Genomic DNA, 25,730 nt, shown 5'->3' with positions numbered 1-25,730 from the left:
TCTTGATAATGTTCATACTCCTGATTATTCTACACATAAGTCCTGGAGAAGCAACTGCGTATGACAAAACAAGGGCATTGACGCAACTAATGAAATATAGATGCATTTTATCTTGGAGTGACTAAATGGTTGTTCAACATTAAAGTAACTCAAGAAAAAGTGGTTCATTTTATCTTGGATTAATTAAGTGGCCATTGTACATTGAAGTAACAAAAGTAAAAGTGATGCATTTTAACCAGGATGGATTAAATAACAAAATAACTCTTTGGATATCAACTTTGGATTAATAGTGTTCCATTGGGACAAATTATTCACTAGTTACATACACCATTGGAGAGTTTGGCCTGTAAAGTATATTCATCACTAGCACTAGAACTTGGCCAAACCTTTATTTCCTCGATTTGATTAGGTGTCCACCATCCTTAACATAATACTCTTTTTCTTAAACAATACCATTAGATTGTGTAGAACGTAAGATGTCATCCCCGTACTATGACCTCCACGCTACTGATCTCTAAGCTATTATGGCAGTGCAGAGCAATAACTTGGGAACCCCTAAGATAACCTACCTTTCTTCAAGCGGACTTGACGCAGACGCACAGCTCCCAGCAAGGGGCTGAAGGGCTCCCGACCTGAATGATTATTGTAGAGACCAGGTAGCAACACCTGCGAGATCCAGGCCCAAAATTCATCAGACCTGCAGCCATGTATAAAAGGAAAAACAGGAGATCAGTTTTAAATCAGATAGATAAAGAAATGTTCTTGGTTATGTGAAACCTTGATTTCACATTTGAAATATGCATCACATAAAATATCTTTACATTTTACACTACTTTTCATCACATTTTCTATTTCAATTTCATATCAGCTGTTGAATGTGATTTTATGATTGCTTTTTTATCTTATAGTTCTGTATATAACACGAGACACTATATTGCTAAGATTGAAACCTTTTTAAAAATGTAAATTAGGTTTTTGGGTATACACATGATATGTACGAATGGCATACAGATTATTCCTAGACATTAACAGTATCATTGTTTTAGCTGCAGTTCCAATCCAAAATCTTTAAATACAGGTTTCAGCTAGACAATAACAGAGATAGTGCCTGAGTACAAGTAGCGTGATATTGGATTCTGCTGGATTGTTAAACTCAATTTCTAGGCATGCACTCTGATTAACTCAAAGCTTTGAAGTTGCTTATCCACGGGTGGTCGGTGTAGGCTTGCCAAAATAAGGAGGGATGCTGTCAGTGCAAAGTGTTTGCATCCGAATGGGCACATTCTGCAGTCTCTAAACTGGATCTCTGCAGGCCAAAATAGAGTCTATTTGTGTAATCTATTTTTACATAACAGAAGTTCTGACCTCCTGAGTCCTATATGGGAAGACAGGAGAGGAACAATCCTCTTGTGTATCTAGATCAGAAATCCAGCATTTGCAACTTGTAAAGTCTTGGGCACTGGAACCTCCTAGGTATTTGGTAGTTTGTCAACAGTTCTGTGAACCAGGATAATTTAATTATAATAGTAAACTTGTGACCAGTCATCAGATTGTCTTTCTATGTCAGGGTTCATTTCGCCCAGTTCTTATCCATCTTTTTATGACTAGACACCACCTGGTGTGTATTTTAGTGTCTTCTTTGCTAATAGCTTAACTTGCATGTTGATAATCTGTGCACTGAAGAATATGTGCAAGTAGGCCGATTGAGTTAAGCACCTGATGATGACATCTGGTATGACCTGGTAAATATATCAGTATTTAGTGTTGCTTAAGACAATTTACTTTTTGTTATTAAAAAACAATGATGCACAGAACTAGCTCCGGGGCAAGACAATTCAAGGTTTCTGTCTAAGGTACAACAAGCAGGTGGCGTGGCATGGCAAGGTGCCAAAATATCTGTAAAAGCATCAAATATGTACCTATGTTCAGACTTGAAGGCTGTTAATGTATTACTTTAAACAGAGCAGTGAAAATCATTGTAAGACTCTGAAAACTGAATTTGGAGAATAATGTGTAGCTTTTTCGGCAATCAAAGTTAGGAAAGAAAGATATGATGTTCGATTCTGACTAATTCTTTTAATATGTTCATAGGAATTGTAATGTATAATTTAAAAAAACACAGATACTGTTAATTTTAGGGTCTGACCTTGAACTCAAGCCCACATTGCTTACTTCTGTGGCACTGATCAGAAGTGGCTCTGTTAATTGTGATGTACGTGGTACTTTCTGTTACCACACCTATTGCAATTGGGAATTTGTCCCAAAAATACCAACTCCCCCAATTTTCTCCAGGTATTTACTATGGAAAAAGGTGAGGAAAATCCACGTTATGCCAATTTTTGGTGGAACCAACTTGTAAATGGAGTTATTTCTTGCGTCCAATAAATAAAGATCCACGGCGTATTATTATTTATCAGATGTAATAAATGACATTAACAGCATAAATAGGGATGTATGTCGTTACAGCGCATGCTTTTTCCATGCATGCCTTTACAACGCAGGTTTTACAACGCAACGACTTGCGTTGGGGGGCGCTGGATAGTGGAATAGTTTAATTTACTATTCCAACTCTAGTCCCTGTGGATAGTAGGGAAGGTTTTGGATAGTAAATTAAACTATTACCTATCCTACAGCGCCCTCCAGCGCAAGTCGTTGTAATGACTTGCGTTGTAATACCTGCATTGTAAAGGTACTGCGTTGAACAAGTTTCGTTGTAAAGGATGTTTCCCCATAAATAGTCCTCCAAGAAGTTGCCTGTGCTTGGCTCAAGATCCACTACTACAGAATCCTTGTGTCATATCCTAAAACCTGAACTGGAGTAAGGGTGAGTTATTTTTCAGGTCATACTCCCATTTTATGGAATGAACGCCCAAGTGAATAGTGACAAATTCAGGATAACTGTAATTTCTAACAAAAAAGCTGAAGGCGACTTAGACATGTAAATTCTGTTTAACAAAAGAAAAGGCAATAATTTTTCACAAATTGGGACTGGACATTCTTGTGAATCTTCAAAGGCTGGGCGAGAGTCGATAATAACCTGTGATGACACCAACAAGGTACACTATACTCCATTACTAAGATATTGGAACTGGTATAAGATCAGAGTAGGGACAAAAGTTCCTGTTGCATGGATCAGGCATAGTAAGTGAAAGCGTTCCCTTCGCACTCAATTATCTAACACTTATGGCTTGCTATGGACTGGAGAGGTGATCTTTACAAGACAGTTTACCTCTTTGTGATCACTGCCTTTCACATTTCCTGGGCATATAAACCCTACCAGCCGGGCTGATGGTTGCCTGAGATGAACATTCACCACTGTCAAATGCAATGATCTGAATTTCAAATGTGGTTTAAAGCACTATATAGAAAAAACATATGTTTTGCTGTTGTTATCTCCATTATATATTGTCAGGCATGAAAGACATACCAAAAGACTCACTTAAAAAATAAATTATAAATCTTTTTATTGCCAAAAGATTCACTTATTGGCAGAAAGCCAGGTCACATCTCACACCTAGAGAATATAGATCATTCCTTAAACGTATTCTGTTTCAAAACTCTCACAACACTTATGAGTTACTGGACCATCTGCTTTCCCATAAACTGCTAATACGGGACTGGGAAAATATCACAGATCGTCAAAAGTTACATCTCCACCACCAACATGTACCTCTTAATGCGGAGAAACCTCTCGCTTCCCAGTTCTTGCTTGGTGGAGGTCTGCAAGAGAAAGACATTGCTGTGCCTGGGAGCATCTCCATAGTTAGTCAGCAGGACTACAAGGAAGAACAGCATGTATACCAGGAACTTCTGCAGAGGGAAGAGAGAGGGGAAAGCAATAGGTCAAATAAACGCTTCCAAACTATCCTTGACCATGGTGGGTCTATATGCTATCATCTGTTATTACTTATCCCCTGTCCAGCACCCCATTTTACAACGACAGTACATACATTTTGGATTCTCCAAAAATTACTTATCAGCCCTTAGTTTCTGGTGCTGCTGAGCTTGTTGTTGGGACTGGACAACCATTGGGCTTCTAATGGTTTTGCTATGAAGACATTTAGGGGCCTTTTTATGACATTGCCAGTGGAGCAAGTCACTTCGGTGCGCTGCACTACGTGACAGGGAAAGGGCAGGATGCGCCGTATTTAACGCAATACTGTGCATTCTAGCCTGTTCTTCTGCACTGGCACCCTTTTAGCAGCCTCACACCAATGCAGGCACTCTTACATCATGGTGCAAGGGTGCCTACGTTGCATGCAGGATTGTTTTTGTGCAGTAAGGGACACCTTCCTGCATGAAAATAATCCTGACACGTATTTTCTTCTTTCAATGTGTGCTGCAAAATGCAGCACTCATAGAAAGAGGAAGTAACAAGGAAAGATAAAGATATGTCTCCTTCTTATGCCTCTCCTGGGAAGGCGTATCTTTTTGGCGCATTACCAGGTGTAACAGTTCTGATAAATCTGGGAATGTGTCAGAAACTATGGGAGTTGTGTGGGAACACCCACGCAACATCCATGGAATGCCTCCCTGGGGCAGAGTAACACAGTGATTTGAACTGCATTTACTCACTCCAGATTTATGGACCGACTTGGGGTCACAAAAAGTGGCCTTGTGTGGCTTCATATATCTGGTGTAAGAGAGGCACAAACCAGCTCGCAAACCGCCCCTTTGTTTCATGTGGCTGCCCAAACACATTAACCAACAATTTTGACTACAACGTATGGGCACAATTTATTGTGAAAGATATTTCACATTATAATAAAAGAAAAAAAATCATTTCAGTTGGGAAGTTCCAGAAACAAAACTACAGCCAAGTTGTTTATGTAAATGAAAGTCAATAATCTTGTTTCATGGATTTCACTGGTGAAGGTGGGGGTCCAACAATTTTATTTTGAGTAAGAATTGCTGGTTGGAGACGATGTTCAAGCTCTACTCAAACGTCTGCAAATAAAAATGTTTAGACAAACACTCTAACTTCAAACTTAAAATGACCCCCACGGTGAACATACTGTGTATCATGTTGACAGATTTTTGCGTAGAACTAGAATGTCTGATTAATGTAAGAAAAGTGTCCTGGGGACTGGTACATATCTTTGTAGTGGTGATGTCAGCATTGTAATGTTAAGGAAGTTGAAGTTGAAACAGACTAACTTTTGAAGATCTGATTTTGTAAACAGCATGGCCTGTGTACATTTCATAGTAGTGGGCAACACATGGTTACAAGGACCACTGGATAATATAAAACAAATCTAAGAAGGTCAATCTCCCTTTATAAACCACAGAGTTAAAAATAAAAGATGAACAACCAACATTCATTACAAAAACTGACATCACTGTTAATACTCAGTTAGGAGGCCAAGGTATACGTACAGTCAATGGTATTTTCTATTGTACCCCAAAAAAGGGTCCGGTTCTGGATCAATAGCTATACCAGCTCTTCTTATATAGGCAGACACAAACTGAATTGATGCTTGAAATTTGAACAAACGTTTCTTTGTTACATTGCTCAATGGTGCTTATTGAGCCAAAGGGAGAAATGTTGAGTAGGTCCTACTGTTTTCAAAACTGGTACAATCAAATTACATGCACATCTCTATAGTGGTCGGTCTGATCATGACCTACCCAAAATTGTGCTGTTATTTTGTTTTGTTCTAAAAGCTGTAGAGTGTTTTTTTGTTTTTGGTGGAATAGTACTGCAACATAGATTGCACTGATGCGAGGCCTTCTAAATATTTTTTTGCTTTGGTCAACCGGTTCTTTTTAGAGAGTGAGAGGAGATGGGAGGCCAAATGGGTGCCCGCTGTCATCTCCTCCGTCAAATGGAGGTGAAGCGGCTGACATTGATGGAGGACAGAGAACCCGATTTAGGGTGCTGCATAAGACACCCATGTCAGGGGTATCACCACCATGATAGTCTGGAAGAACACCTTGTAAACCATTGTAGTCTGTCACGGAGATGAAGAAAAGTGTTCAAGATACGCTACAAGGAGGAAAATCCAGCATATCGGGGACGCTTGGAATGCTTGTCCTGAAAATGTAACCTGAACATGGATACGTTTTCAGGGCCTACAATGATACCGTGAGGGCTGCGGCAGCAGCGAATAGCAGTGCTGTAGGGACAAACAACGCAGGAGAGTCAAGAGGGGAAGCCACTGGAAGACATCATGAGGAACCACTACTCAAAGGCGTAGAATCAGCAGCTGCCACAGAGTTTTGATATCCAGAGATGGCTTCTGCCTTGTTGACAATCAGCCCATAGAGAAATAATTAAACATCACCTCTGAAATTAACAGAAGTCTATGTCAGCCTGCCTTCCCAATCATCCTCTCTCTGTAATGCAACAAAAATATAGTATTTTTTATATTGAAATAATATATTGGCAACAAGTGTAAAATGAATTGTGGCACTCCGTCTCTATCCTGCAGACCCAAAGGAGATAAAAAATCAAAACTTTTGTTTAAACCTCAAATCATCTGAAGAATTCAAACAGATTTAGTTCATTCAGGAGTATTTTATCACGAGCACAAAGGCATAGGCTAGGATACACTGCCTTCCACTCTGAGGAAATTACATGAAGTGGATACCAAAATCTTATGTCCTATCGTAATTGTAAAATTAATTAAAAATAACATAAAGATTTCAGAAAAGTGAATAAAATACTGCCATAGGACAAGTAACAGGAGCCTTGAGTTCACGATTGAAGGAATAATTGAAATTCCTATATTAGCTACCATTCTGTCAAATGGTTGGACATCAGTTAGTTCCAGGTTACGGAAGAAGGGCCTTGGTGCACATTACCTCTGCGCTGTGGTTCCGGAAGGAGGGCGAACGTGCACCTGTTCCATTGTTTCTCATTTACATGAAGGCATCTGCAACTCTGCTCCTGCAAGTGCTAAATACTCGGGAAACAAAAAACTCATCCGGACTCATACGTAAACTGAAGAGGCTTTCTAGGATACCCTTGAAATCCTTAATTTGTGCGGCTGATGATCACTGCGAACTGACATCAGATACTCTATGACTACTTGTAGCATCACCATGCCTGTAGTTAGAATTCCAAACAGGGCAAAAACTGTAGTGAGTGTGAAATATCATGCAGCCCTGAAGGCATGAAAATGCCCCATTTGTTGCACCAGAAATCTAACGTACGACAACTCAACATATCATAGAAAGTAACCAATACTATGTCTTCTAATATGCCATCTACACATATACTATAACATGTTTTCTTACTTCCTATATTAGACACACAATGGCACATAACATAATGTTCAACACAGATATTCCTATCACTACGTACCTTCAGCATCTTGTGCAGACGCTTCACCTTCTTGGCCTCCTCCTTGGCTTGAAAAAGGGCAAATCCTTGTGGCGGGCGGACCTTATTGATCTTCTCAGACACGTGCTGCACCAGTGGGCTCTCCACTAGTGTATCATCTTCCTCCGGGTGGAGCCGCTTGGCAACCAAAGCAAAGTAAAGAGCTTCAAACAGGACCTGGAAAACAGAAGAGAAGTTACCACTTGTCGTGCAGCTTGTATTGCGCACTTCTGCAGCAAGTTGACAAACGCGTTTCAGCGTTTCCGCCTTCGACACTGACAAAGGCGGAAACGCTGAAACGCGTTTGTCAACTTGCTGCAGAAGCGTGCAATAAATCTTTAATATTGCCTTAACCCCCTTGGATGGCTTTTTGTGTGCACTCGATTGAAGTGGTTCGGCAAATTGAGGACCAGGGTTTGGAATGTAATTGCGCGTCTCACCGCGCGCCGAGGAGCACCCGTAACACAGAGGAGCAATGGCTAGGCTGAAACGCGTTGGTGTTAGACTGGGCACTGGAATAAACCTGTGGAATTAAATTGCTGTGTGCGGCGTCTTTTGCATGAAAAATTACTTTTTGGCCATTGGTCTGGCCCAACGCCGGCACCCGCTGATGAGCGATCCTGTGACAAGACCACTTTGAGCGAAATATATATATATATACACATCCATGAGATCTGGAGACCCAGGGCTGCGTGTTGTGGCGGTCCTGGTTGAGCTCTGGTGGCCCACTCTATTTACTTTATTCTCAGCGTACTGCCTCAACAACGTGTTTCGGCCATAGCCTTGTTCCCCAACGGCGAAACCCGTTGGTGAGGTAGCACGCTCAGAATACAGAAAATGTAAGCATCCTGGCATTTATATATATATATATATATATATATATATATATATATATAAATAATATATATATATATATATATATATATATACATATATATATATACATATATATATACATATATATATATATATATATATGTATATATATATATATATATATATGTATATATATATATATATATCTAGTCCATATGGCTCGCTTCTTTTCCAAATGGCGCTGCTGAACGTGGCCGCGTTGCTCCTGTGGCTGAGCCCAACCGCTATAAATCCAAGCAAAGATTCCTTCCGCGGAATGGAATCGAGGAGTCGCAGTTAAACCACACAATTCTCAAGGAGGTTGAATCAAGATTATTTATTTATATCCATAGGGTGCCAAAACCAAGCGAAAACCAAAGCGTTTCGACAGCCTCCGCTGTCTTGTTCACGGTCAGTTTGAAAAGTGCAATGACACAGACATAAGAACAAACCCCATTTCCTGGAACACAAGGTTACCTCCCACCGGGGCGTGGTTTCAGTCAATGTCCCGACCCTAGGAATTCTGGTCTCTGTAGTTTGGACAGTTTTACCCAGGTTTGTATTAATACTTTTTGCATTTTTATTTGTATTTACCCCCTTAGTCCATCTAATTTCCAATTTTTCTTTGGTTTCATTAGATAATATTGCTGATTTTGTCCGTTCAGTTATTTTTTACTTTAACTTTATCTAATGGCGATCATAGCTCCACCCATCCTGATCACCGCTCCTTTGTAATATTCCCAAGCCACCGATTTCTGGGTGTTGTAGTTATTTGGCATGTTGGTTGTAAGTTTATACAAGGAGTCTTGATTCAACCTCCTTGAGAATTGTGTGGTTTAACTGCGACTCCTCGATTCCATTCCGCGGAAGGAATCTTTGCTTGGATATATATATATATATATATATATTTATTTAATCCTGCTCAGTTCGTTGGCCTGGGATGGATTGAAGGGCAAGTCTACTTTGCTGGGATTCAAAAGATAATTATCAGCATATATAAGACAGCAGACGAGTGGTATGAAACGATATTTAAAAAACTAGTTCTTATTATCTCGATCTGTACTACATGAAGATCTAACTTTTCTGCCACACTGCTACAGTCCGTTCTGTGTGGCTAGAATATGTTGGTCCTGCTGCCCCTCTCTGACCTAGGGGATTTTGATTTATGGAATCTACAAAGCTTCTCACTCTTAAACAATTTGGTAAAACATGAGAAACGTGATGAAATTTCTAAAGAAATGGGGAATTTTTTTTTAGGAAAAAAGCCACATGCATTGTATTTATTGACGTGCAGGAATCATTTGCTTATATGTTTTTAGAAGCTGGATGAAAGGAGACATATTGAATATTCTATTCCTGGGTTCGAGTGACCATACCGGACACAGGTAAAACTTGATAAGTTGTGGGGACAGGGAGCAGTGTAGGGAAAAGCCTAAGTCGAACCAGCACTTAAGGAATGGCACACATTACATTTATCAGAACATATAACTTGATGAGCTGCAGTAGAGAAATATTACTCTAGCTGCATACTTTGCCAGGCCCTGCATTACTGAAATATTTTATGAGCATCTCATAAGAGCTCAGTGTAAAACCTAGGGCTCTGTAGAGAATATAATTGTAACATTATTCTGAATAAAAATTAAATTTGGAAACATTATTTAAAAAAATGAGTGAATCCCCCAAGCCATTCTAGGCAGTGCCAGGCTTGTTACTCTCTCTGGACTATATGCAGCTAAAATTAAAAACAAACATGACTCAAGAATGCTTTTAGTGATCAGTTCAGCTTATCTGGCTACCTTGTGCTCCAGGACTAAACTGACTCCTGACAGTAAGATGAGGGTCCTATGATTACAAGTGAGGAGAAACAGGTGCTTCAATCAGTGAGAACCACATTTGTTGAAATAACCTTATAAAGCGCCAGCATCACTTGTCGCCCTGGCATTCATGCTGGTACCCTAATATGAATCTACTTGGGTCATTCCTTTAGCTCACAATTCTCAAGTGTTGCCTTACCTTCACTGGTTCCAGGAGCAGGAAAGATGAAAGGAAACTGAATATTCCAGAGATAAGCCACATCAGGCCGACGCTGGAGGGGAAGCCCACCCCGATCCAGATGGAGACCCCAATGCAGGCAGCAAAGAGAAGAAAGCTCAGAGTGTGTGCTAGGTGCATGCACCAGGATGGAAAAAGACGCTTCCGTAACGCGTCACTGAGAACTGCAGAAGGAAAATAAATGAGGTTAGTGTGAGACTTTATGCACTTATATTCTAATCTTCCAAAAGAAACACATGTTTAGTACCGATACATGCTATTACCTCATAAGCACTGCCTTAAAAATAAAATACGTTGGAGGCAAACATTGCTGACCGATAGTTGTAGAGTTGAAACAAGACACTATGGGCCTGATGTATCATAGGGTTTTGACCATTCTGTATTTGTGGGGAAATTTGCTGATGCATAAGGGCCTAACTCCATTAAATGTGCATGCTTCTAATAAGACCTGGGCTCATCGTACCACCAGATTTGGTAATCCAGTCCGATTTTCACGATACTGACAATAAATACATATGAAGCCCATTTACATATGGTGATGTCCATTCAAGAGGATATGCGTGTTTGATGGTCATTCTGGAAACATGGCAGAAGTTTACTATTTGGTAAATCAGAGACACCCCCCTACTTGTAATTGTCTGGATGTGGGTGTATTTGTAGATGGGATCCAGAGGAAGGCAAAGAGAAACTGCTGAACCTCCATACATTTTGTGAAAAGAAAGACCATGAACTTCTTTCCAGATCTTGAGATCAATCCTTGGAATAACTCTATGCATTCAGCAATGTTTTGATGTTTGCATACAAGCTTGCAACTTTAAGATGTTTCTCAACTTAAATTTTAGAAAAATAACTGATTCGATTGAGGTATTTGGTGAGGTGTCTGATGATGATTAGTAAACGTTTGAATAATACCCTACTCTACTCCAGTACATCCCGCGGTTACCCAGGTACATAAATGGCTGATAACACAGGCAGGATTACATAGCATTGAATAGTTACACGATCATACATAAAACATTGGGACTAAAACATGTTATTTTCAAGAACAGATTTTCGGTCACAGTGGCATTTATAGAGAGGCATATTGTATGAGTATTAAAAATGAGCCTCAGACTTTTCTTGCCCCGGCTGCTGGTGACGGTCCCACCTGACCATAAGTGGGAGTGAAGAAGCCCCTGTTGGCTCTTGTATTCATACCATATGGCTTCAGTGCATCAAAAGTGCTGTCGACGAGGCCATCAAAATAATACTACTAATATCACCCACAACAAACATCAGCGGCACACCTACAGGATATGTGCAGGAGGAGTACAGCAATTGAAATAATGCATATGGTGATGTTCTTCTTTAGGAGAGGACCAATGGTTGCACTGTTAACCTATGTAAACATATGAAGGCGATTAGAGATAGAGCAGCTGTTACGGACGCAACCTGCAGCAATGAGAGCTGAGAATGTGGTGGCCATATTGGTACAAGAAACAGTAGTCCAGGGCACAGGTGAGAGTGGTTGAACCACTGTTTTTGTGGCATGTTGACCGAGTTACCTGTTCTTGTTGACTTGGCGGAACGCGACACCTCTCGAGCTGTTGACTTTAAGCTCTGCCCTTTCTCGTTTAATCTCTGCATTGCGATGGTTTCCGTCTTGTCAGTAAACACCCCTGCCCTGGAAGCGAAAACAGTACATGTTAGCTCAGGGCCTAGCTTGGAGGAGCACAGGTTTACTGCATTGCAATGAGTTGTCAGCTCCGTTACACCTCAATTGGGGAATATTGGGCGGAAATACAGTTTCTCTAAGTTTTATGTGTTTATTTGTGCAGTTTTACTGTGAGGTGTTTGCTTCTGGTAAAAAGGCTTCTTGTTTCCGTTCTGTGATGTGCCATTAGAACATTTGGAATGTGGTAATAGCACTTGTTGAAATGCAATACTAAGACATCACTTTAATTAAGGCAAATGCAATATATGTGTGAGAATATATTAAGTGATTATGAATCCGGAGAAATGCACTCTGATTATATGTAGTATAAGTTTCACTGAAACATATTTCATTCTCATAACAACAATTGGTTCAGCACTCGGTGCAGTGTGATCAAAGAAATGAAAGTCCACAGTAATAAGCACATGAAGAAAATTCTGGAGTTCCAAGTGAACCAATTGTTGTTATGTTCATATAGAATCCTTTCCTAGTAAGGAGTATAGAGGGAAGTGCTCCTTGGTTCTATGCACCGCCAGCCACTGCTCAAATAATATATTGTTCGGTGCGGTCTGCTATAGCCTCTACCCTCAGTATTTGTGTGATTATTTCATTCTCAGGTGTGCTGTCCTGGAGAGTTCTCTTTCCTCCGGACATATGTAGATACTTATGAATAGCTGGTGGTAGGGGTGTGCTCATGAGTCCTAGGAAGCACTGCGGCCACACTTGCCAGTCAGGCTAAATCAATGTCCATTGAAGTCGAAAATGAAGTGGTGAACACACCCCTAACACCAGCTATTCATTAACAATATATTTAGTGCAAGTTTATCACATTTTCATCCACACTGACTGAGGGCCTAAGTAGATCCAGGGATGGAAACTGAATCAAGAGGAAAACACACCAGTTATCAATGTCATTGACATCAATACATATACATATTCCTATCTGAAATACCAATTTAACTCCACCCCACATCCTCCAAAATGGCAGAGAGACAGTACGCGGAACAACTTCCTCTTTTCGGTAGCCGCATAGATCAGCCATGGTCCACACTGAAGGTCTGAAACAGTAAATAATTTATTCCATTGGCAGCACAGCTACATTTACACAGTGGGGCCTTTTTCCTTATCCCAGAGTCCTTCAGTCACGAATCTCACAGCTGAATATGGCTACATATGGCCATATTCAATCACTCCTGTCTTATCTTACTCTGCATAAACCCCCTATCAGTCTGGCGAAGGTGTCGCTATATTTTTACAAAATGAATAGACCAAGTTTCGAACCCCGTGGCTCTTGACTGGTCTATACTTTGACTCAAATATTGACTAAAATATACACATTTCTTCATACTACTTTTATGCCATGTTTACTTCATTTTCATTTTTTTCTTTAGTGTTCTGGGGTTTGCATTAAGGTTCAATTAAAAAGAATATATGAAAAAGTGAAGGGTCAACTCCCACTAGACTGCTCTATATTTGAAGCTAACGTGTGACTTTTAGGGATCTCAGACGGAATCCTGGGATATTTCCCCCCAAAAATAAAGCAGTCAGTCCTGGTAGTCCTAGTTTTCCAAGAGTACACACCCGTGTAAAATTGTCACCAGGTGGAACAACCTGCATACAGAAATTTGATACAAACGAGTATTTGCATATTTACATTTTTTTTGCTTCTTCGTGGGAAACATACATTCCCTGTAAAGTTACCTTCCCATTGGCGCTGGCTTACTAATGCCATAGGCAGGAGGACATTTCCTGCAAAGCTACCTGCAAGCGGTAGGTGAATACCTACAAATATATTTGATTGTGGGTGTTCGCCTACTTATTCAGGTAGGATCAAGAAGAAATGGCCACAAACCAGGGTAGAATCCTACATTTGCACCTGCAAAAACAGAAATCTACTGAAATTGCAAAATGTCTCTATTCACAAATCAGTGAATTAGTGCAAGATTTTGCTTTGTGCAAAAGGACTATTTTGCGCACTTAACTTGAAATTACATGTGTAATTACTAAAATGACTGGTCCCAGAAAAAGTCACTGTCAATTTATTCAAGCATCTTTCAACCAACATAAGACGTTTACTTACAATCCAGTCAGCAGGTGTGTCTCGGTACGCGTGTAAAGCCCCAGCTCACGGGGAGGTGATAAAGCGTTTGCTGCATCTGTAAAGGAATTGGACTATTAGAGGAACAGGTCGGCTTTTAGTGGCAACACCAGAATAGATAATAGTATGAGGAATACATAAAAATCCAGGGGAACCCATATAATGGGTGCTCATGGATGACCGGTGTGTGCGTATACATTTAGATATAAGCTATGCTAGAAGATTTCACTACAATGTAAAAGCAAAGCAAAAGTGTTTATTGACTATTAGAACATTGGAATGTTGAGTGCTCCGTTGAAGACAGTGGAGTGCTCCGGGATTCTAATGGCCGTAGAAGCCCGGAGCTCCAACATTCTAATGTTGTCCTTCACAGCTGTTGCTGTGAACAAAGTCCTCACGGAGCCCGAGGGGATTTCCACCCCCACGGGCTGTGTGAGGTCTTTGTTTTACAAATTAGAACATTCTGCCCTCTAGCAGCGGAATGTTCTAATAGCCTTAGAGCCCTCTGTAGTGGAGACAGACTACGGGGGATGGGAGGAATGCTTGTGAATAGTCTAAGCCCCTGGCAATCACTCTGGTTAGCAATGAAAAACAACAATCCCAGGCAATATGTGACAAAAGCAATGTGAAGAAAGAGTTCAAAGAAAAATTATATTAAAAAATCATACATTTTAATGATTTCAACAAATAATGTTTATGTTTAAAAACAGCAGTCGCTGACTTTCATTAATACATTTAAAATTCATTACAAAATCAACAATTTGATAATAAATGTCGCTACTTTTATCAAATTGTTGATTTTGTAATGAATTTTAAATGTATTAATGAAAGTCACCGACTGCTGTTTTTAAACATAAACATTATTTGTTGAAATAATTAAAATGTATGGTTTTTAGGTTTTGCTGGCAATGCGTATGTTTCTCTGTTGGGTCCGGTATCCGCCCCCTCCTCGCCCCCTCCTCCCATTGGCTAGCTCCATAAAAGGAGGCTAGCCATTGGGAGCCGGATCTGTCCGTCAAGGCCGGACCAGATTCGGGGGCGTTCCCGTGATTTTTTCCCTCTCCGCCCCTCTGTGCGCTCATCTTGGCGGTGGGCGTGTTGTTTTTTTTTTTTTGTTGTCCGGGCGTGTTCTCTCATTCCGCCGAAGATGGCGCCGGGGGCCCGTCGACTTCTCTTTGCTCCACGAAGTCCAGGTCAGTGCTCTGCATTTTTATTTGATATCCCGCCCCCCTCCCGCTGCCCGTGTGTGCCCCGTTCCCGCCCCTCCCCCCCCGTGTTTCCGGCCGTAAATGCTTCCGCTGCCCGTGGCCAGGTCCCGCTGTATGCACTCGTCACTCCTCTATCCGTCAGGAACGAGTTATTTTATTTTGTCGTGAGAATCTGTGTCATTCCATGATTTATAGTTGACTCTCCATATGTCGGAACGGCTAAAACCAGGTATGTTAAGCTGCAAGCAATTTGAGGTGTTGGCCTAAAATTTAGTAATCACTCGCGTGCCTTAAGACTGTCTAGCGATAATGTTTACCAAGCACATGGCTGACCTTTTGTGATGTACCCTAACGCTGAGCTAGTTGCTCTGCTTTTAGATAAGAACTAATTGTGTCGGTGAAACTCTTATGATATCCCGCCCCCCTCCCGCTGCCCGTGTGTGCCCCGTTCCCGCCCCTCCCCCCCCGTGTTTCCGGCCGTAAATGCTTCCGCTGCCCGTGGCCAGGTCCCGCTGTATGCACTCGTCACTCCTCTATCCGTCAGGAACGAGTTATTTTATTTTGTCGTGAGAATCTGTGTCATTCCATGATTTATAGTTGACTTTCCACATGTCGGAACGGCTAAAACAAGGTACGTTAAGCTGCAAGCAATTTGAGGTGTGGGCCTAAAATTTAGTAATCACTCGGTAGTATAAGTGCCTTAAGACTGTCTAGCGATGATGTTTACCAAGCACATGGCTGACCTTTTGTGATGTACCCTAACGCTGAGCTAGTTGCTCTGCTTTTAGATAAGAACTAATTGTGTCGGTGAAACTCTTATGATATCCTGCCCCCCTCCCGCTGCCCGTGTGTGCCCCGTTCCCGCCCCTCCCCCCCCCGTGTTTCCGGCCGTAAATGCTTCCGCTGCCCGTGGCCAGGTCCCGCTGTATGCACTCGTCACTCCTCTATCCGTCAGGAACGAGTTATTTTATTTTGTCGTGAGAATCTGTGTCATTCCATGATTTATAGTTGACTCTCCATATGTCGGAACGGCTAAAACCAGGTATGTTAAGCTGCAAGCAATTTGAGGTGTGGGCCTAAAATTTAGTAATCACTCGGTAGTATAAGTGCTTTAAGACTGTCTAGCGATGATGTTTACCAAGCACATAGCTGACCTTTTGTGATGTACCCTAACGCTGAGCTAGTTGCTCTGCTTTTAGATAAGAACTAATTGTGTCGGTGAAACTCTTATGCTTCCTTTTTTTTGCTTTCAGGCCTTGCGCTCCTGCTGCAAAGCGTGATGCACAACCCGGCTGACTCTGCAGGTAAGTTTGTGTACCTTCCTGTCACGATGGACTTGGAGTTTGCGCAGGTGTTAAAAGATTTGTCTCGTGAGGGGGCGCTCTTCTGACATTAATGTATTGTTGGGTTCCCCACACTATTAAGCAATTAGCGTTAACTACTTATGTCAAGCGTCTTAAACAACGTACCGAGGATTGAGCTGCGTGGCTCAAAAGCAACAATATTTTTGACCATTTTAGAGTGTTTAAGAGTACAGGCCTTCTTTTCAGACGAGGAATAATATAACGGCGCTCCCCTCGTAGAATTTGGCAGGTTATGCAGTAAATTCATTCAATGCGTATCTTTTTCACATGGCACCGAGGTGAGAGCCATGTAAACAAACAAGGACCCCCTGATACGGATAATTATCCTGGGACAGGGTAAGCAATATGTATGAAATAACAATCCCAGGCATATAATAAAGCAACAACCAATAGATAGAACAAACAAACTAGTGCAGTTTAAAAAACATATACATTTTTAATTTGATAAAAAAAGGATTAAATGTAAAACAGTACATTGATCATTTTTGATAAAAAGATCTAGAATGATACATTTGTATTCATAAAATGTTTTTTTAGTTAAAAGAGAGGAGGTTAGGTGGCATCCGGTCGACGCGTTTCGGCATACACTATGCCTTCATCGGGACTTTAACCATCCAATTTTCTGTAAAAGAGATCATAACGGTGATTTGCTTGTTACATCTTACATTTGTTATGATACAACTGGACTAGTTCAGATTTGTTGTAACATTCTATTGGTATAAGCCTTTGCTAAAAAACGAGATATATCGCCTTATATACGAATGTTTTCCACCTATGCACGTACAGATTTTCATACCCAAGCCTCATTCTGAAAGTCACAGTATCCAGATCTAAAACATTTAAATGGTGTTTATAAAGGAATCAAACATAGAATTTTATGTGGATTAACCCACATTTAATCCACATAAAATTCTATGTTTGATTCCTTTAGAATATTTAACTGAAGTTTCCTGCCCCTCATTTGTGGATACAGTTTAAAATACAGCCGTCCTGCAGTCTAAATCTTTAGAGAACAGCACTGGCCTTGTACTACGGTACAACTTTCGGTAAGAAAGAAACGTTTGTGTAGTAGAATTGTGAGAATGGTTGCATTATAATTAGGATATTTTTCCCCCCCCCACTTGTTTTTCCGTGACTAGTGATCTTGAACGGAAATGAATATGAACTTTTTCTAATCTCTAACCTGTCTCATCTTATTTCTCTAAATTTCTTCTCTGTATATCTCCTGACATATTTAAGATAAGGAACTATGTCTCAGAGAAAGTCCCAAGCGAAACACAAATTACATTGAAATGTATAAGCAGTCTAATCAATTGGGCGATAAACACCATTTAAATGTTTTAGATCTGGATACTGTGACTTTTTGCATCAATAAGAAAATGAAATATAATATAATGGTGTTTCTGAACAAAGTGTATAAATGTACATGTTCTTGTCTAAACTCTGAGCACTATACCCTGTGTTTGCCGGTACATATCAGAATGAGGCTTGGGTATGAAAATCTGTACGTGCATAGGTGGAAAACATTCGTATATAAGGCGATATATCTCGTTTTTTAGCAAAGGCTTATACCAATAGAATGTTACAACAAATCTGAACTAGTCCAGTTGTATCATAACAAATGTAAGATGTAACAAGCAAATCACCGTTATGATCTCTTTTACAGAAAATTGGATGGTTAAAGTCCCGATGAAGGCATAGTGTATGCCGAAACGCGTCGACCGGATGCCACCTAACCTCCTCTCTTTTAACTAAAAAAACATTTTATGAATACAAATGTATCATTCTAGATCTTTTTATCAAAAATGATCAATGTACTGTTTTACATTTAATCCTTTTTTTATCAAATTAAAAATGTATATGTTTTTTAAACTGCACTAGTTTGTTTGTTCTATCTATTGGTTGTTGCTTTATTATATGCCTGGGATTGTCACCGAGGTGAGAGCCAGCATGTCGGACGCACCCAGTCATGTGCCATTTCTTAGTCCCAGTTTTACGTTCTGTAATCAACTGACTTTAAATTATTACGTCGAAATAGTAGCTCAAAATTCAGTCTTCTATGCGTTTAATGCACTCGCTACAAAGGTTCTGTTCCGTGATGAATTCTATAGACAAGCATATGGCTGACTGTATAGTGATGCCATCTTTAATCTGAGAACAGAATAATGAAGGGGCGGGCGATGTTCAGACAATAGTGTCATGGGCAAGAACCACTTGGTGGCTTGTAATGCTCACACTAACTCCCTAGAATGTAGTAATAAACCACTCTGTAGTTTAAAGTGCCTTAAGCGATGATTAACAAGCAAATAGCTGACCTTTAGTGATGTATCGTCAGATAGTTGCCCTGTTTATGAGTAGGACTAGTTGTGTCGAAGAAACTAATGCATCCAATTTTGCTTTCAGGCCTCGCCCTCCTGCTGCAAAGCGCGATACACAACCCTGCTGACTCTCCAGGTAAGTTTGTGCACCTCCATATCATTGGTTTTCATGCTTTGTGGTTTACCCTATGCAAATGAGGAATGGCTCACTTGTGACATTTGTAAAATAAGTACTTTTGGTGAGCAAAATAACGATTGTTTTTTAACCCAGATCTGTGACTGGGGGTGAATGTTTTGCCATTGTGCAACATTCTGTCCATCTTGTGTGTTTTGCCACTCGTAGAATTGGGCAGGTTCTGCAATAAATTCATTCAATGGGGATCTTTTTCGTACATGGCACAGAGCTGGGGTTTTAAGAATTCCATCTCCAGCACCCAGTTATGTGCTATTTGTTAGTCTGGTTTGACGTACTGTATAATCGGTTACTGACTAAATTATGAGGCCAAGCCAGTTGCCCAGAATTCATTCTTCTGCATTTAATGCACTCCCAAGGGTTCTGTTCCGTGATGAATTCTATAGACAAGCATATGGCTGACTGTATAGTGATGCCATCTTTAATCTGAGAACAGAATGAAAGGGCAGGCGATGCCCAGAAAATGGTGTCCTGAGCAAGAGAACCACTTGGATGCTTATTGGCTGGTACTGCTCACACGACTAACAACTTGTGTGTTTTTTTCCCTCCAGGTTGAGGCTCCTTCTATTGACACTACAATGGTAAGTGCTCGTCAGTCAGGATGGGAGAACAGGGGCCTGATATTTCTTTACCTCCACATGATGTTTTAAGTCTCGTTCGTCTGAACATCTGTGAAGAACACTCATAGCATGGTGGAGTTCTGATGGTGGCAAAGCGGCCAGGGTGCACTATAACAAAGGCAAAACCATTGCATTGTAAATGCTTGTTTAATATAATTTTTCTTTGAACTCTTTCTTCACATTGCTTTTGTCACATATTGCCTGGGATTGTTGTTTTTCATTGTATGTTTTACCCTGTCCCAGGAATTATATCCAATCACAAGGGGTCCTTGATATTTGCAAATCACTCTGGTTAGCCCATAGTTTTTCGCCAGTACCTACCCTAATCCTCATGGGATTCGTTCATTCAGAACTGCTAGGATAAAGCTCCTCCAGAAAAGAATACAAGCAACACAAACCGGTTTCAGCCTTGCAAGAGGAGTATAAATTGGATCTTGTGGCACAGTCGCAAGGTAACCACATCTGGGCATATCCTTGCATACTTAGTGCATTATATCAAAGACACAAAAGATGATTGGAGGAATGCTTGCAAACAGTCTAAACCACTGGCAATCACTCTGGATTGCATTCAATGCCTTTGTTTTTCGCCCACTGCCTTATACTAGACAGAAGCCCGTCATATGTAAATTAGGCCCTGTTCCTGCTAGGAAAAGTCCATCCTGAACAGCCAGCCGAAGCTCCCTCCGCTATGGAACACAAGCATCCCCAGTGAGGTTTCAGCCTAGTTAGGCTCAGTTAGCTTGGGACCAATGTCTGGGCATACCCATGGCCACTTATGGAATTACATCAAACACACAAAAGAAAAACCTTTTCCTTTTTAACCAACATTCCTTGCAAGAGGCAAGACATTAAGGTTGCTTTTTGTGAACTTCTGCTCTTACCTGAAGCCGACAAGAATCTGCTTTGAGCCTGGGTGACTGCGACCGAAACACTATTTTCCTCCATGCTAGGGACAGGGGCATCGATTCCAAGATGGCGGCTGGCTCGCCCCCTCTTCAATCTCTGAATGGTACTGCCCATGAGGGAGGGATCACTGAGCAGGTCGGGCCAGTTGAGCAGCCCCTCGTTTGAAGGCCACCTAATTAAACTGCAACACAAACAAAACAATGAGTCCTCTGCATCACATCTTGAAGTGCACACCTCCTGATGCTAATGCCCACAGTGGGATAAGCGGGGCCACAAATGGTCACTGGAGGTCACTTGAGTGTCAGTGCTGGGTTGAGAGGGCCATTTAAGGGCTTAAAGAGAGAATACGTTACAGAAGGTATTCAACCCAAAATGAATATCTCATTCTCAAGAGGTTTCTCAATTCCAAGTGCATTTACCTGAATGTCATGAAATGTCTTGTAGACCTGCGATGATTATCAGAATCGGGGACTCTATCATGGAAAAAAGTGATAGGTACATAGGTATCCGACTGTAGGTTTATGGTGAAGAGTAGAATTAAAGTTTGCCAATAAAAGACCCCACCAGGAGCTAAGATGACCATAGAAGAAGATGAACCCAGGTCTGTATCATCAACACCATCCCCAAAACCAAGGACAAGTCAGAGGTTCTGTGGCAAGAGTGGATGACAAAAAAGACTGGCAATTATTTGATAACTCGGAATAAGAAGCCAGACAGGTAGCAGGGTCCCACATTCCTCCCTCCTTTCATGATAACACAGGGAATAAAGACACAACAACACAACTCAGCCAAAGAAACTAAAAGACACAACACCAGATGACATGTTCTTCCTGACTACACAACATGAGATGTAAAAGCTACACCGAGAAAAGCAAACCATAAGTAATGCCACACCTATAAACACAATAGTAATCTTGATACCAAAGCATACAGGTGCAAACGTACAAGACAAAAGCAAAATAACCATGTCACTAAGACAGGCATGATTCCAAAATACAGTCACCTAACTCACATACATGCACCCACACACACCACAAGCCCACATGCTCTATCATATACCCACACAAACAAAAAACATGATGCGCCAAAGCTTGAGATCTCGTAGACTGACTACAGACGGATGTAGTAGCCGGCGAATATGTAGTGAATGATATTCCTATTCCCTCAATGCCTGCTAATAGTCCATCGACAGATGAGGATGTACAAGAGTTACAACGACCGGCGGCACAGCTTATGTGGAAGGGAAAAGTAATTTTGATTGTACAATTTCGGCCTCTAATATGATTAGTGGATTAAGTCGGAACGTGGAGGGGCTTTACAGCAAGATTAACTTATCTGAATGGCTAGACTTCGTAACTGGTTTTAATGTTTTTTGCTTGTAGGAAACTTGGGTCATGGAACGAACATGTATTAATGGATACAAAACATTTAACTTATCAACAGTCCCATCAAGACATAGTAGAGCTAAGGGGGTAAATATGCATCAACTGATTTAATTTCCTCTACTGTAACCACCAAACAACCCAACACGTGGGCCCGATTCACAGAACTGACTTAAGACAAAATCCTAAACTTACTACTTTTGGTATTCACAGAAGTTAGGATTTTGTCTTAAGTTTGTCTTAAGACAGACTTAAGACAGACTTAAGACAAAATCCTAACTTAAGTCTGTCTTAAGACAAACGTAAGACAAATCCTAACTTCTGTGAATACCAAAAGTTTATGACTTATAGTTTAGGATTTTGTCTTAAGTTAGTTCTGTGAATCGGCCCCTATGTATCAAATTGTCTCTATTGAACTCACAGGCTCTATACACCTGATTTTAATACACTTTTATAATAATGCCTGTGATCCCGAAATATTGCATATTTTGGATCAACTTAATGCTGACCATGAAGTTATACTTAGTAGGGAAAATGGGGATAAAATGCTGGTGTGGGTGGGGGACTTCAATATTAAGCTGTGTAAAATGTTATCGAGCAAAGTCTGTGGATTTACCTCCCCAACAAACGATGATTCTATGCATTTTTTACACTCCGTTTACGGTGAAAAGCTTAACAAACTCATTTTTAAATATGATTTGGGTTGTAGTAATGAATTTGGGATTAGTCCAGTTACAGTCCCTTGCATCTATGATAATGGTATGAATAAAAGTGTCATTGATTTTATTCTGTTTCCCTGCCGCTACTCGGGATTAGTAACTGATTTTCAAATTTACGACCTAGCAACGAGTGACCATTTTCCACAGAGCCTTATGCTGACCTCTGGTAGCATAACAAACCGAGGGGTCCGGCATCCTATTATGTCTGTAGAGAACATAGAATTATCACAAAGAAATGGTTATACATTAAGGTGGTCCATGGTCGAACCCAATGTTTTTTTTAAAGAAAATAATTTACCAACATAAAAAGGCCTTTAATGTGTGTTTGGATGATTCAGGAGGTTCTGCTGCTACAATGAAGTCATTTGATAAAATCACTAAAGCAATTAAAGCAGGCCTCTTGTTACACCAGAAAGGTAGTAAAGTAAACAGGAAACCCTGGTTTGATTATGCTTGTTCAGAGGCACACAAAAATTTAAACTTAGCATTAAAGTGCACACCCAGGAATACTATGGAGGTTCAACATAAAAGACAGCTGTACGAGCTTGCAATTGAACAGTGTAAAAGAAGTTTGAAAATCGAGGCTTGGGAAAAACTGTATCAGGCCAGTTGCAATAATGATCCTACCGCATTTTCGCGTGTAGTTAACACACCCTTCTATAGTGAGGATGAAAATCCTAAAATATAGGTGGCTGTGAATGAGGAGGACTGGGTACTACATTTTTCTAAATTATGCTCTGACCCTACAAGGTGCACTTGAAAAGAGTTAATAGAGGCCCCGTTGACGGACATTACATCCCCTACTGAGGAGCATGATTGGCCTGATCTTAACTTCACACTGGAAGAAGTTACTTTGGCCATAAGTGCGTGTAAGGGAGGCAAAGCATCAGGGCCCGATGGGGTTCCCATTGATTTGTTTAAAGCTAATTTGGAGCTCTGTGGTCTTCTTCTGACCAATGCTCTTAGATCATGTAAGAGTGTAGGTTTTCCCCCCTCATGGTCTGAGTCGCATATAGTCCCAATATTTAAAAAAGCAGACCGGAAGTCCCCTGCTAATTATAGGCCCATTTCCTTGCTAGACACTCTAGTCAAGGTCGTGGGTCGTATAATATTATGTAGACTTCAAAGTTGGGCAAATGGTAATAATATAATGTCGGATTTACAATATGGTTTCCGTAAAGGTTAGGCACATAGACCAAGCCATCAATTTAAATTTGATCACGAATAAGTATGCCTGCATTAAAGGAGGCAATTTGTTCCTGGTTTTTGTTGATCTTTCAACAGCTTTTGATTCCGTAATTCATGATAAACATTGGTCTGATATGAGCTCAATGGGAATTGACAACACAACCATTAGCTTTCTGAGACATTTATATTCTACAGGCTGTGCCAGGGTTCGCTTTGGTACAAAGGGTGAATGTACCCGTGCTTTTAATATCGAAAAAGGAGTTCGCAAAGGGTGCGTGCTTGCTCCATTTTTATTCAATCTTTATATTAATAACCTAGGTGATACCCTTGCTAATTTACGTTTGGATTTGACACAAATTAAACAGCGTCCAATAGCTGTCCTGCTTTATGCAGACGACGCCGTCCTTTTGGCGCATACCCTACTTGCCCTTCAGCAACTTCTCGATACATTTGTGCAATTTATGGACCATCTGGGGCTGAAACGTAATATAAGTAAAACATTCGCTATGAAGGTAGGCAAAAGCTACACTAAGATGCACAATATTTGCGTAGGGCAAGATGTTATTCCACTTACTCCCACTTATACATATCTGGGTATTTTATTTGATTGCGAGGGGAATTGGAAAAGCACCATGAAGTCCAAAAAATTGCTATTTATTAGATCGAATGCAGCCTTGTGTAATTTTGCAAGAAAAATAGGTTGTAAACAGCCAAGAGAAATGTTAAAGATTTATAATGCAAAATGCAGAACGATTGCCATGTATGGCTCTGAGCTGTGGGGTTGTGTAAATTTGGAACCACTACAGGTGATTGAAAACGCTTTCTTTAAAAATCTTCTGGCGCTTCACCCTAGCTGTTCTAATTCTGTGCGCCACTCCGAACTGGGTACTACAGATCTAACCGATTTGATAAGAATACAGTCAGTCCTCCTTTGGTACAAAATCTGGACTGCAGACCATCTGGAATTCAACCACACTTTAGTTAAGACTTGTTGTGACTCTGACCAGTCATTAAATGTTCCCTGCCTAAAGTACATCAAGAACTTCATGGTAGATATCAGTCACCCTGAATTCTACGAAACTCGAGTTACCTTGAATAATATTACAAAGAAGGCACTTAAATTAGAGTATTTAAATCACCTGGAAGAACTGAGATTGTCAGTGGAATTAACTAAACCTTCAGTCCAACATAACCAAATGGTTTTAACCACCATCTCAATCCAACCGTTTCTTTTTAATGTTTTAAATGCACAAGACAGATTTGTTTTAATGCTTTTTAGATTAGATATATTTTATCGTTTGACGACATTTCCAAGTACTACTAATTGGGCAAAGGATCTAATGTTATGTCCTTGTGACAATATGTCAAAACAATCAAAGATCCAGATTTTGATCTTCTGTAAATTATATGCTGATTTACGTAGAGTTTTTATTTTTCCTTTACCAAAATCACTACATTTTAAGCAATGCAGACCGGCATTTCTATATGCGCAATTGCTTCCCAGTTTATTTACATGTGTGGCACTAGCAAGGTTTCTTAGGGCTGTATTATCTAGAAGAAGAAGAGGTCTTGCACCATGTTAAACTGTGATTGTTATGCACATGTCGACCATCTACTCACAGCTACTAATCCTAAAACACCAAAGATGTCAGCTTAAGGAATGGCCATCTCCAGCCATATCCAATGAGAGCACAGGTACTAGACACAAAGCACCCTAGCGAATGGCGGCATTCACCATATGACAAATGTAACAATACAATGCCTTTATGCTACTGAGAGAAGCAACTCAGCATTCAAAACAGTAAACATG

The 25,730-nt window shown here is 40.5% G+C and overlaps 1 protein-coding gene and 2 non-coding genes across 3 annotated transcripts in view; 2 read left to right on the top strand and 1 right to left on the bottom strand.

Moving 5' to 3' along the window:
* PKD1 (polycystin 1, transient receptor potential channel interacting) overlaps window positions 1-25,730 on the bottom strand; it is a 464,326-nt gene that overhangs the window by 28,116 nt on the left and 410,480 nt on the right. Inside the window, exons 33-39 of the mRNA XM_078664851.1 lie at window positions 20,607-20,812; window positions 14,005-14,080; window positions 11,776-11,894; window positions 10,193-10,395; window positions 7,307-7,501; window positions 3,671-3,810; window positions 570-697 (exon numbers count right to left, since the gene is read on the bottom strand). Coding sequence (XP_078520977.1) covers window positions 570-697; window positions 3,671-3,810; window positions 7,307-7,501; window positions 10,193-10,395; window positions 11,776-11,894; window positions 14,005-14,080; window positions 20,607-20,812 — 1,067 coding nt within the window. The remainder of the gene's footprint in view (window positions 1-569; window positions 698-3,670; window positions 3,811-7,306; window positions 7,502-10,192; window positions 10,396-11,775; window positions 11,895-14,004; window positions 14,081-20,606; window positions 20,813-25,730) is intronic.
* LOC144786317 (small nucleolar RNA SNORD27) lies at window positions 18,685-18,753 on the top strand. The gene has a single exon (XR_013602123.1). It is a non-coding gene; the product is annotated as a small nucleolar RNA SNORD27 (small nucleolar RNA).
* LOC144786315 (small nucleolar RNA SNORD27) lies at window positions 19,471-19,539 on the top strand. The gene has a single exon (XR_013602122.1). It is a non-coding gene; the product is annotated as a small nucleolar RNA SNORD27 (small nucleolar RNA).

This window comes from Lissotriton helveticus, chromosome 10 (assembly GCF_964261635.1).
Source record: "Lissotriton helveticus chromosome 10, aLisHel1.1, whole genome shotgun sequence".
NCBI classification, from domain to species: Eukaryota; Metazoa; Chordata; class Amphibia; order Caudata; family Salamandridae; genus Lissotriton; species Lissotriton helveticus.
The sequence above is the reverse complement of the archived record's forward strand: the minus strand, read 5'-3'. Positions and strand labels throughout refer to the sequence as shown.